Genomic DNA, 14,003 nt, shown 5'->3' with positions numbered 1-14,003 from the left:
ATAACGACAGCCTCCAAGAGATGCAGCTTTAGTTGTCCACACATCAGAGTGGATTAATTCCAATGGCTTTTTACTCTCTTGAACATGTCTAGGAAATGGTTTCCTTGCCTGTTTTCCAAATTGACAGGCTTCACATACCTTATGCATTTCTGCAACCTTGAATTTCGGCAAACCTGCAACAATATTTTGGGCCTGCATTGATTTAAGTCGCTGTACATTAACATGACCAATGCGTTTATGCCAGATATCAATATCTGCAACTACACCGGTCCCATGTGCAAACATTGCTGCACTCAATTCAGACATGTCTGCATCCAATGTAGACATTCTGCCCTTCTTCTTTCCTTTTGCTATCAAGCGACCTTTATTTTTCATATCCTCAACAAAGCATCCATGAGGATTAAATCTGACCTGCAAGCCCTGTTCAACCATTTGACCAACAGAAACCAGATTCTTGGTGATATTCGGGACATGAAATACATCGGACATGTATTTCTTTTTCCCATCCTGCATAGACAAGGGAATTTTTCCAATCTGCACAATAGGATGTGCAGTATCATCACCAGTCTCCACAAATCCTGGTTTTTCCATTTTCCTTGCATCCTCCATCCATTCTGCATGACCTGTCATGTGGTTTGATGTACCTGAGTCAACATACCATACATCATTGCTTTCTTCTGCACTTGTCACAGAATTGTTCATGTGCTGCACCATAAACAAGTGCTCGTTTCTGTCATCACCCTGTCTACTAGAAGATGCATAATTCCCTTGTTGCAGTTTTCCATTCATGATGTCATTCTGCTTTTTATAGCAGTCTTTAGCCATATGACCCATTTTACCACAGTAGTAGCATTCAATATTATTGTTTGCATTTTGGCCTCTTTGCCATCCACCACGACCTCTTTGGCTCCCCCTGCCTCTAGAGTTACCACGTCCTCCTCCATAGGACTGGTTTTCTTGAGTTTGCTGCATATTCTGATTTCTGCCACGGCCTCCAAATCGGCCTCCTCTACCTCTGCCTCTACCTCTTCCAGCATTTGAGTAGAAGACAGCTTCTTTTGAAGTTCCTCCTGAAGAAGATGCACCACCATTTCTCTGTTCCTCAGAAATTAGAAGAGCAATCAACTCCTCAAAATCAGGAAATCTTTCACGAATTGAAATGGATGTCCGAAACTGTGCATAATCCTTTCCTAGACCATTCAAGGTCACAGAAACTAAATCATCATCTTCCACTGGCGACCCAATGGAAGCAAGTGCATCTGCAATCTTCTTCACCTTCATGTGGTAGTCATTGATGCTCATATTTTCTCTTTGCACATTGTGCAACTCTTGCTTGAGCTGCATTTTCCTGGCTTGCGTATTTGTGCTATACATCTTTGACAAAGTATCCCATGCCTCCTTTGGCGTACTTGCATCCTGAATATGCACAATCATAGAGTCTGAAATGCTGATAGACAGCCAGTACATAACTTTCCTGGCTCTCTCATGCCATGCTTTGAATGCCTGCATTTGCTGTTGATTGGGAACATCAGGAAGAACTGGTTCTTCTTCATTTCCTGCAATAAATTCCCAATATCCTTTTCCCATAAGGAAATTCGTCATTCTAAACTTCCATGCCTGGAAGTTGTTCTTGTCAAGCTTTTCAGTGACAATCTGTGAAAGAGAATCAGACGCCATTACAGAATACTACAAGAAATTCTGTCACTGCAAAAAAACACAGCTTCACCCTCACAAGGGCAAATCTGCAAAACTGGCGAAAGTGGTATTTGACCACAGAGTCACTTCCTAGTGACGATTTTGCATAAACAAGAACCAAGGATGATTCTGAAACTCCCAATGTCTCTGCGCACAAGCATACAATGCAATTTCTACAGTAACTTTTCACCGACCTGTAGAATAGTGGCTGCACAACATAAAACTGAGCCTTTTCCTGAGTGCGTGCAGAAAACTTCCGTCTGCAAAACAGGCCCCGAAATGGCCTCAAATAAAAAAAACAAGGTCGCCAAGGGCTAAAGCCCTCACCCGCAGCATATACTACCCTCTTGCTTCACCGCGAAGGGCGTCTCAACCTGAGACAATGCACTCCTGCAATTTCCGGCTGTGCTACCTGCAGAGATCTGCTCCCAAAACAGAAAATGAAAGCAACACTGCTCCTCTTACCAGAACACCGCGAGCTTGGCTTGCTTTCTTGAGCTCCTTACCACGAACAAGGCTCTGATACCATGTCAAGATTGTGGGAGAGAAGGAAGGAGTCTCACTTGTAGCTTTCTTGCTTGCACAATGGGGGAATACACACAAGGGTGGAGGCTGAAAACAGTTTTCCTCTTCTTAGTTGTGTAAGCCAAAAGAACTCAAGTACAAGGAAATAGAAGAACCCTAAATATGGGTCTCAAACCAAACTCAACTAACTAAGGTGGCATACTAACTGAGCCACGAACTAGAGTAGATAAGGATAGCTATCATGTAGCTATTATTCATGGGCGGTGTACCAACCGCGTCTGCAACTAACAAGTCGGTGACATAAATACACAACGGTCACCCTGGCGTATCACAAGTGGAGCTCGATATCTCAACAAACGTGTCCGCTCATATGCTCGTGAGACACGTCTTAGCAGCCCATCGGGAAGAGGGTCTAGAAATCTCCGCTTGGCACTTGCAAGGAATGTCACAGGGTTTACGATCTAGGTCTTTCCAAGTCTGCCCCGAGCGGAAGTGTCCAGCCGTTCCCACTTGGGATCGACCTGAAGTCATGGTTCCTTTCCAATCAACAAGGTCTCTTGGAAGTAACTAGCGTCGAGCTCCAGATGAACCACTTTGAGTAGGAACAACAAAGTCAAAGCGAATTCATGCTGCACTTGGTTCATGGAGAATGAGAAACGAGAGGGATGCGAAACTCAACCTCCCTGCCATAAGGCATAGTCCCATTCCTTTCCCCTAAAACAACATAAATCGGGATTCTAACCCTACTGATATTAGGTCTTCATAGACTTGTTATCTCATCATTTGAGAAAAGTTCCCAACTAACCGGGACCACCCTTTCGTAGGACGGACCTAAGTCACGTCCACCACACTTTTCTCAATTTGCTTTAGTTAACTAATTATCTATCACATTACGTTTGACATGCAAAATCAGCTTCCTTAATTAATCAAATTAATCATGGGTTCCTTCACGTAACTTAGGCACTGACACAAAAACAATGTCAAGCAAGTTCCTTTTTCTCAAATATCTGTTCTTTATTTATCATAATTCTGGAGTACATCCAATATCATGCCCGAAGGCTATCCTAGCAATCTACAGGATTGCTGCTTCAAGTTCCGCCCGTTGACTAGTACACGGGCCTCAAGATCCCATCTCGAGTCACGTCGGCCTCTTGTGCAGGATCCGGAGGCAAGGGATTTACAGCTAGAGCCTCCCCTGGCACCCAAGGGTCCTCCCGCTCCAAGCAACACCCTTGGAGAGACCTCTCGCTACGGGTTAGATCCATATACTCGACGCGGCTAACAACCTTCTTGGATAGGGCCAGGCAAACAGTCGAAGGTAACTATTCTTGCCTCTCCCTCCAGGCTTTTAACCTGAAGCATTAAATATTTTTTCCTGAATTAGTTCCTTGAGCAAAGAGATCAAATAATATACCTAAGTACAAGCACGAACATTTCAGAGGTCGTTTGTATAACCAATTGCTAAGGTGTGATTCCTTTTTTTCGGATGCTCCCAGTATCCGATCATGGATCTTTTTCCTGGATGCTCCCAACATCCGATCCTGGATTGTTCGCGACTTGGCGAGATTCCAATAATCTCAAACAAGATTATGCAAGCAAATGTTCTTGGTAAGTTAACGTATTTTGACTTGCCTTTCCCTTGGGTTTTACCTTATGGTATCTTAACCCTAACTCAGGCATTAGCCGGTCAATCAAGGCAACAGACATGCCTTATTCGCAACCCAACCAAGGGTCTTTCATTCTTCCAGTTCTAACCAAGTTCAGTTTAATACACTTGGCAATGCAAGATTCCTCATCTAGGCCTTCAAGATACAATCTAGATGCATGCGCCCCTTCCATCTCACTTAGGGTGATACTATGCAGAGTTTTCTAAACAACCTTACCCATCATGCACATGGTGCGTTTAGTATATTTGCACATCCTAAACGACCATTAACTCTATTCATACCTGGCAACAAATACTTATTCTTAATGCACCGGATCACATGTGACTTGCATATATGAAAGTCTAGGTTTCTTCCCAACGGTGCAAATGCATCTTGCAAACGGAAACTATCATCTCATGTGTTTCTTTTAGTCATGATCGCGAAGCATGAATCCTAAATGGCTATTTGTGCATTGAACTGGTTTAACATGTATTATTTTATGTGTAATAATGCAAAAACCTTATCATTTTATATGTGTAAAGGCTATCATTTCATGCATATTAACCGATGCGAACTCCACACTCTACCATTTCACGCATATAAACTTATGTGAACTCCATGTTCTACCATTTCACGCATGCAACCTAGCGCTTAGAATAAACAAAAATCCTAAACTCATTCTTGTACCATGCATGCAGCTAACCCTTTCATTTTTTTCAACGAGAAATAATACATGATTAATTATAAAGCTTTAGGAACCTGGGTTTGATTCATGATCGTAGGGGCATTCGTTACATTGGTCACTCCACTTGCCTCTCCCGCATTACCGGTACCAACGGCAGCTTTGACACCTATGCTTCCTGCGACTTTCTTCTTGGGAGCCATTTGCCACACGGAGATTGGACAGTCCGGACCTTAACGGCTTTCAGGACGATAGGTTCGGGTAGGAAAGATCGTTAGATGGGGGTTCTTCGCCGAGGGGGTGGTTTGAGTGTGGCTCCTCGAAGTTACTTACCAACTCTCACTCCCTCTCTTTCTTTCTCTCTCTCTCTCTCTCTTCTTCTTCTTTTTCTCTTCTTCTCTCTCTCTCTCTCCTCTTCCTCTTCTACTTCTTTCTCTCTTCTTCTCCCTCTCTCACTTCTTCCCTTCTTATTCTTTTCTCTTCTTCTCTTTTCCTTCTCTTCTTCTTCTACTTCCCCTCTTCTTCTCTCCCTCTCCTCTTCCTCTTCTACCTCTTCTTCTTCTCCTTCTCTCTTCTCACCTTCTCCTTCTCTCTTCTCTCTCTCTTCTTCTCTCCCTCTCCTCTTCCTCTCCTCTCCTTCTCCTCTTTCCCTTCTCTCTCTCCTTCTCTTCTTCTCTTTCTCTTCTCTCTCTCCTTCTCTTCTTCTCTTCCTCTCCTCTTCCTCTCTCTCTCTCTCTCATTCGCTTCTTCTTTTCCTCTCCTCTCTTCTACCTCTTTTTCTCCTCACGGGCCCGCAGCTGACTGGCGATCAGGTGGGGGGGGGGGGGGGTGGCGGCTTGAGTCTAAGCCCCAAGGGGCGCTGTTGTAGTAGGTTGGAGGGGGGGAGGGAACTCAATCGGAAGGCCCAAGGGGTGCACAGCTTCCGCACGAGCGAGGAGGGGGGAAGAGTCGACTGACGGAGCCCAGGGGCTGCTGTTGCTGCTGGAGGAAGGAGGTGACGATGCAGGGGAAGGGGGGCGCTCTCTCTGTGTAGACGAGGGAGGGGAGGAGCCTCCCCTTTTATAGGAGGGGGAGGAGGTGGGTGGCATGGCCACCCCTCCCACCTGGGGGTTGCATGTCCCCCATTACCAACCCCATCACTCCCTCTCTCTCTCCCCGACGTGCTGTCGACGGGAGAGAGAGGGGAATTTTTTTTTGCATTAATAATAACTTTTTTTTCCCATTAAAAAGGGGGGAAGTTCCTATGTGAGGGGAAAAAGAAAAGCACGACATATTACAACATGAAGCAACATTTTTCACTAACTGCTCAAACAATACATGTAATCTGCAACTTGTTAAGCAACTCCTTTCAACCATGTTGACCGTGTGTCACGAGAGGCTTATTCTTCACTGAAAAGAAGTTAGCCAACTTAAGTCACACAAACATGGAGGGAGAAGAGTGATTTTTACATAGTAGTAGAGAGAGAGAGAGAGAGAGAGAGAGAGATCTACCGTAGTAAGGCACCCAAGCAAGACTAGGCCTAGTTAAATCTAAGAAGTGCCAAAAAGAGCGAAAAAGAAGAATAAGGGCGCAGAGAGAGAGAGAGAGAGAGAGAGATGGCGCACCAGCGTCGTCACCAGCAGGATGGGAAGCCTAGATTCAAACCCATCAAGCCACCCCCGAAACCACGCAATCCCTCTTCTTCATTCACCATCACTCCATCCTTCGTGATGTTTCTTGGCTGCCTTCTCGCCATGTGTGCGGCGTTAGCAGCCTCCTTCTACTACAAGCAGTCCTCTGATGGTTCCCAAGAATGGTCTGTCTACCGGAAAGGCCTTGTCAGCTCCGATCTCTCCTACAAAACAGTTCTCTCGGTACTTCTCTTACCTTCCTTCCTTCTGTTCGGAGTAAACAAATTGTTTTCTTTATGTTTTTCCTTTTGCTTTTTATAATCTTGGAGGGATTCTTGAATGAATTTTGTGTCATTTTCAAATTTTATAATGAATTGGAGGGTTTTTTTTTTTTTGGTATCAGATAACGCTTATAATTAAAACTTTAAGGAAAATTTTGCACTTCGTTTCGCAAAATTAGAATATTGTTTTGGGCAAAAATTCGCAGTTCGTACTAACAAGACTGTCCAGACAGCCTTTTTAAGGGAAAATTCAGGAATACTCAGTAACATACAAATGCAAGAACGAAGATCATCAAGCTCCGAAAACAACTCAGGGACAAATACAATTGATATTCTTTGATGCTATCTTACCTATTCCAGATTTTTGGGTCCTAAATTTTTCTCCTTTTGATTTCAGAGAGGCCCCTCCTCCATATGGAGAAGATTCCATAAGTCAGGGTGCCCTGCAAGTACTACAAAACCTGCAAAGCGGCCTGCCATTAGGCATGAAAGAACTCAATGGTGTCTGCATAAGAAACATTTGATCAGGTAATGAATAAGCCACATCAATGACCCAATTAGATGCCTATACCTAGTGACATCAAATCACTTCATGTGTAATATACTATGAGAACTTGGATCCTAGGTCCATGGGGCGTGAAATCTGCCCGCAAGTAGTCATGCAAAAGGCTGTCAACAACTTGGCCACGTATCTCTCCTATGAAATGAAAATGCCAATCTGTGTATGGAACACCTCTAGCTCAAGGAAAGAATGAAGGAGACCAATATTTGTCATGTCAAACTTTGTGCTTACTATCTCTCTATTGTGTCGAATGTGGTCACTATGACTCCTAGTGATGATCAAGTTATCTACATGAAGAGTAACATATTTCATCAACCCATTAGGCACTATAAGATAGAGGTTGGGGTTATAATTTGACTCTTAGAACCCATGGTTAACAGAGGGTCTATTTCCTAATACCAAGCTCAAGGTGCTTGCTTCAAGCCATAAAGAGCCTTTGCCAACTGGCAAACTTAATTCCATGATCTTGGGACACAAAAGCTAGTGGTTTTTCAACATTAGTTTTTTCTTGAAGATCACCATTGAGGAAAGCTGGCTTTACATCCATGTGAAAGATTGACCATTGATGAGGGGCAGCCAAGGCCAAGATCATCCTGATGAATGATATATGAGTTATTGGGAAAAAGGTGTATGTATAGTTTGATACGCACGGTAATTGGGAAATGTGTTTCGATGGCATTGAAGTGTGAAATGCTTGAAATGTTTCATTGAAGTGTGAAATGCTTGAAATGTTTCATTGAAATGTGAAATGCCCCGAGTGAAAAGGTTGACTAAAACAACAATTTTACATAGAAAAAAATTATTTATTTTTGTCTTTTAAGAGTTTTTGGACACTCAACATATAGGATAAACATCATTTGTTGAATTGAAAGTATTCACATGGTATAAATATGTAAGTTGCAACTCATTGTATATAAAGAAAACTATCTCATATATATTGTTCAACTCTTTTGCTTGTGACTTGTCCAAAGGTGAAACGTTTTAGGATAAAACACATTGTTTCAAGGGTGAGATGTTTTGCGATTACACTGTCTAAGCTAGGTTGGTTTGCAAAAGCCTTGATAACAAGTATGGCTTTGCACTTGTCCAAGATAACCAACATTATTAGCTATCCATGTTGCGTGCCTTGTCCAAGATCAGGCATTGCATTTGTCCCAACATTTTGTGAATTTGCAATTGAGAGGCATCATTTCTACTTGATTCCATCTCACTATTTGAAGACATTCTTGCTGTAATGTGCAACTGAATATAAATTTTAGCACTAAAGCAAAGCTTCTGAGCTTCAATTAAGTACCTCAGGCTCACCAATTCAAGGGAATTGATGGTATCTCAGTGATGGAACCATGAAGCCAACCTTTCTCTTCGGATAGGGTGGTAAAACTTGATTAAGCACTTAATTACATCGATTAATACTGAGCATAAATTGAAATGCACACATTATCTTAACAATCTTGGACAATAGACACCTAGTTGGCCCCAAAATTGGCGTCCCTTTTGGTATTTCTTCAACTTTGATTGCTAATGGACAGTGTACAATGTGAGATTCCACAATCTCCTTTGCTGATCCAAAAGCCCTTTATTGTACATACAATCGACAAGCAATTTGGGCCAATTTGCACCTTGATTTTCACCCAGGACTTGCATAAATGGAACTACCAATTGGCCAAATGTTGCCCCAATTTACAATGGATGGGCTAGCATTTGAAGTCCTTGTCAATTCCACGAATGTTAGGTCTTGATGTTAGTGTATGATGCTTTCTCCTGTTGGCACGGGTCCCAAGGTGGCTATTAAATCCTAATTTTTGTAGAAATTTAGGGCTTACAACAAAAACCCTCCTTCTGTGTACACATTTGTCTTCTTCACTTCAACACATTTAGGGCTATCCATATTTCTATGTTCTACTGTCTCTTTTCTCTCAGTCTTCTCTTGTGTTCATTTTCTTTCAGTCCAATCATATGCTACTGCATCGGCTGCACTTTGAAATGAGGAATCTAGTGTTTTATGCTCATACTAAGCACATTGTGGTGCGTTATGGTTATGTCGGAGAGAAGCTCCATGTAGGGGAGATTGACTTGGTTTTGTTTCTACACAAGATAGCAATCATCCATTCCTATCTATACTAACTATTATAGTGCATGTGAGGAACCTAGTGTTTCATGCTTGCACTAAGCACATTTTATGGAGAGCAGCTCCATCTATGGGAGATTTACTTGGTTTTGTTTTTACAGAAGACAATTTGGTGGATGTATTTATTAAAGCTCTCTTGAGAGAAAAGTTTGAAGATTTTTGCAAGGCTTTAGGCTTACTATCTTGGATGTCTTGGGGCAGTGCAAGAACAGTCCATGCATTCCTGTACCGACTATCTGCACCCACTTGTGACATTAAAAAGCATTTTGCTGACTGGTTCTAAGATTCATCTCAATGCTGATTGATTGGCAGGGGTTCAAACCTTGTCGCGTGCACAATATACTGTTCTATGAATGAGGGTTCTATCTTTGTGTGTTGGGTGCAAATAGGAGTGTTAAGTGGGGGAGATCCCTTGCTCAGATGTGTGCGCTGTCCTGAAAATACACTGCCAATAAAACTTAGAGAGGTTGTGTAACGGTCCCTTCTTTTCTCACTCTCATCTGTTTGAGGCAGTGTGTAACCAGCCTAAGTGACCTGTACATGGTGTTCACATCAAACATGCTCTGAATCTCCAACACACAACACAACACTTTATATGAAGTTCGGCACAATTATAGATGAGTCTGCATGCAATGGTTTGACGAATGTGCATGTTAAAGAGAGAGACTTTGCAGCTTAGGCGTAAAGTTCTTTGCAAAACAAGAATATATTATCGCAGGGCGGTTATTATTTTTAAACCTCCAATTTATCTCAACTTTAGTGCTTGCGTGTTGCTTCTAGAAACAATGACTTGAATTAAATCCAGCATTTAGTTTCTTGATTGTTGTCGGCTGTTTCATATTCTAAATCGATCTATGCTTTCCCTTTTATGGTTTGCTATAATACTGAAGGAAATCATGATTGTGATCATACACATCCTTCCTGTTTTACTTGTTTGTGCAACTGTGATCAGGAATCTGGCAGCTCACGCATCGTTAAAAATAAGAGGCATTTCAATGCTTCAGTGCTTGCCTATGTTACTCCATGGTATTTCTTCTTGGCCCTTTATGCTGCTATATTGTGTGTTATAACCAAATGATGCTCCAAAAGCTTGCATTCTGCAGGAATTCAAGAGGGTATGAAATGGCCAAACAATTTCGTTACAAGTTTACTCATATCTCACCTGTTTGGTACCAGTTAAAATGGTATGTGCAGAAAGGACCTTTTGTCCATCTCTGTGTAGCTTTTTTTCCCTGTGGATGTTAACTTTCTGCCTATGATGGTCTTCTTGTTTCACAGTGGGGATTCTTTACAACTGCAGGGGAGGCATAATGTTGATCAGAATTGGATAAACAGCGTTCGAATCAAAGGACGGCCACAGGTTACTTTCGTTTACTTCATGCAATGTCTTCTTGTTAGTGCTATGCAGTTGCAATGAATTAAGCCTTAAGAAATTGTGGTGTTCTTGTCTTCTCTGTCAAGTTCTCTTGCATGCTACACATAGTCTGGTTATTTCTTGTCATAGAGGAGGCTTTTCTGTATGCTCTTTTGAAATAGTTGAGGACCTGCTGCACAGATATTTCCTCGTGTCACATTAGAAGGATGGCCAATGGATAGCATGCTTGTACAACAGGATGAAAAAAAGCGTGCCTTAAACATAATAGCAGAGGAGTGCAAGTATGGATACCACATTGCATGCTTGGTTTTATGATCTTTTGGGAACATTTAAACTTCTTAGAGGAGGAAGGCAAAAAAGTTTTAAACGATGCCATAAGTGTACATACAAAAACCTCTGGTGGTAAGAAGTTTGTAAGATTTGTGATTCAGCAAGTGATTGATGCCTATTTTTAATTACTCTTTGATCTGCAGGTCCATGCAATATGATGGGGTTGTTTTAGAGGCATGGAATGCATGGGCTGCTACTGGCATTCTTGGAAATCCTATCCTTCGTCAAAGGGTTTGTCTCAAGTGACAAGCTTCTTCCATTTCTTGATATTCCGCATTTTTTTCTTGACTTGCTTGGTTTTCTGTTTATTCAATGTGTGCTGCTGCTGTCATTCTTTGTTAGGAAGGAAACCTTCCAAGTATTTATGTGATCACTAACAGACTGAAGCTTTAAGAATAAGGAAAGGATAGTCTAAAGCACATACTTTGGGATGCGAATGGCTGTTGCTATGAGTGAGTTGAATTTTATCACATTCATTTTTCACGCACAATGGCTTCATTAGGCAAGGTTACACATAATGCGGAAAGTCCCTCACTTGGACCAGTTAGTCTTTTTGAATGGGACTTCGTTGTTGGAACTTTGAAGTTTCTGTTGCCTTTGAGGTTTGAGTATGTCTGGCAAATGGTCTATTATCTTCACCCAAGGCCTCATTATTGGCACACCATACTTGGGTAGCTGTCCCATTCAAAGAAGTTCCTGTAGGTAATTGTCTTTGATAACCACCCATTAATCTCATATCAGACTTTCCAGTAGATGTCTATGTAGACTAGTGTCACATTACTGTTTCCTTTTGGCTATGTAACAAAGTTCTGATGCTTTACCAGTGGAAAACATCAGATTTCTTCTCTGTCAGGGTCTTATTTTGATTATCCTGTTTGGTATTCAAAAGCAGGTCTACATGCAAGCTGAAATGGCATGTTTTATGTACCATGTGCATGAATCATATTTAAAGAACTCATGGGTCTTATTTAGGATGAGGCTAATCTGTACATTTGATTTCTTTGCATTTGAACTCTTTGCAGGCGCTTCATTTTGTGCGCGATTTGGGATTAGCTCTTCATAGAGTTACACTGCCAAGGCCTCAGTTGAATCTACAGCTTATATTTGTCATTCCTCCACCATCTACTAGAGAGGATGCCAATCAGTTTACTGCTGCTGATGCTGCCATGCTAGGCACTTCTGTGGATGGGTACTCCTTGATGACCTATGACTTTTCAAATCCATACCGCCCTGGGCCGAATGCACCTTTGCCATGGGTACATGGGTGTTTGCGTCTGTTGCTTGGAAATGTATCTGCACAAACAGCTTCACGCAAAGTTCCTATGGAAACAGAGGGTAAACTGGCACCAAGACTGCTTACGGGACTCAATTTCTATGGGAATGATTTTGTCTATCCCAATGGTATGTATTATATAACAGATCTGCACCAAAAATACAAGTTCTGCATATTCTTCTTACTTGAAAAGTTACTGTTGAACATTGAAACAGGTGGTTGTGGCCTGCGATCTCTTTTTGAGACTCACAATTAGCTCTGTTACATTAGGTGGCGGGCCAATTATTGCTCATGAATATCTCACACTTTTGAGGAAGCACAAGCCGACAATTATGTGGGATGATGAAGCAAAGGAGCACTTTTTTGAATATTTTGCCGGCAAGAAGCAGCATATAGTCTACTTCCCTTCATTGAAATCATTGGCTTTAAGATTGGAAGAGGCAAATATTTGGGGCACTGGCATCTCAATCTGGGAAATAGGTCAAGGTCTGGAGTATTTCTTTGATCTGCTATAATAAGGAAGAGTATAATGCCTGTTTGGTGCAGTGTCTTTGAATGGATTATAGAGTCACTGCTTTAACACAGAAGCTATAATACCTGTTTGGTGCAATGTCTTTGAATGTATCAATGCTTGGGGGGACAGGAGAAGTGATCTTCTTTTAGGTGCTGCAATGAGCCAGACTTTGTGGCAGGAAGTTGGTGCAAGGTATAACTTTGATATAAAATGCCTGGTTGTGGCTTATAGGAGTTGAAGGGGCGGTGGATGAGGCAGTTCATGTTTGGAAGGAACATTTAAGACTTCATTTCGGCTGCTTACATACAAGGTGGATGAGTGCCAAAGCTGGTAACAAAGGAACATGTGGTGGAATTAGAGTTAGCATGAAAATGTTGGTACGGACATGTTTTCATCCAGTCTGTAATAGCCACCTGTAGCTCAAAGGATGTGCCCATCTGTGACATGTGGAAGCTGCACTGTTGACCCACCCAATAGGGAAGACTTACCAACCACATCACCTTTTGTAGTTAAAAGGATTTTGAAAGATTGATTATTTAAGTGTGAATATTATGTGTGTAACCATAAGATGGACGATTATATATTTTGATGGATGGTTGTCTGCCAAGTTTGTATGGGACCTTATTATTGCAATTCTTTGGAGCAGTGGGGAATGACAGAGAGAGATACAATGTGGCACAGTTTGAGTAGTTAACATAAATCTGATGCAAATGGGTCTGTATACCAAGTTTGAAAGTATGGTTGGGGAAGTGCCAAAATTTTTGCACTACATTTTTATCATTGTCTAAGATATGTTGGGGTCTTACATCTACAAGTTGAGATAGGGCAGCAGCAGAAAATGACCGATTTTCTTCGGTTTTTCGTGAAGAAAGTTGAATTTTCTCTCTCCTCAACTTTCTCTCTCATTTCCTAGCTTTTCTATGGTCTTGCTTCGAAGATTACAGCATTGAGATCGCCAGAGGCTGAGAAATTTCAGATTTCTTTGTTGCTGCTTGTGAAGTGATAGAATGGGCAAGCCAAAGAGTCTATGCAATTTGTACATAGAGAACAGTGCAAGCAATGGTTTAAGTCATAGGACTATGGAGAAAGAACATATTAGGATTTAGGACGGCAAATAAACCAGTTACTTTAGTACATGTACATGCCTTTGGAGTATGGTTACTTGTTTTTAAGTATTAGTGTAATATGTGAGAGATGTACATAGCAAAGCAAACAATACTTTGAGCTTAATTATGCCGAATACCAGAGAAATGTACATAATGAAGCTAACAATGCTTTATGAGCTTAATTATGTAATAAGTGAGAGAAATGTACACATTGAAGCTAATAATGCTTAATGAGCTTAATTGCTTCAAGGTGACTTTTGGATCTTGAGGCAACG

At 41.6% G+C, this 14,003-nt stretch overlaps 1 protein-coding gene across 2 annotated transcripts; it reads left to right on the top strand.

Annotated features, from left to right (window-relative positions):
* Window positions 1–6,076: 6,076 nt before the first annotated feature.
* Window positions 6,077–13,280, top strand: LOC148011802 (Glycosyl hydrolase superfamily protein). 2 transcript variants are annotated; one of them, XM_087670078.1, is made up of 8 exons: window positions 6,077–6,402; window positions 10,083–10,156; window positions 10,234–10,314; window positions 10,409–10,490; window positions 10,686–10,786; window positions 10,979–11,066; window positions 11,858–12,236; window positions 12,324–12,461. In XM_087670078.1, exons 1-8 carry the CDS (start codon window positions 6,145–6,147, stop codon window positions 12,362–12,364), a joined length of 1,104 nt encoding a protein of 367 aa, XP_087526204.1. In that variant the 5' UTR covers window positions 6,077–6,144; the 3' UTR covers window positions 12,365–12,461. The 2 variants fall into 2 exon arrangements, with proteins under 2 accessions (XP_087526204.1, XP_087526203.1); XM_087670077.1 differs by having other exon boundaries at window positions 6,083–6,402; window positions 12,379–13,280.
* The last annotated feature ends 723 nt before the right edge of the window (window positions 13,281–14,003 follow it).

This window comes from Lygodium microphyllum, chromosome 28, assembly GCF_053477565.2.
Source record: "Lygodium microphyllum isolate KBCC chromosome 28, Lygodium_microphyllum_v1.1.10, whole genome shotgun sequence".
Lineage (NCBI taxonomy): Eukaryota > Viridiplantae > Streptophyta > Polypodiopsida > Schizaeales > Lygodiaceae > Lygodium > Lygodium microphyllum.
This window is presented reverse-complemented; position numbering and strand designations above follow the sequence as displayed.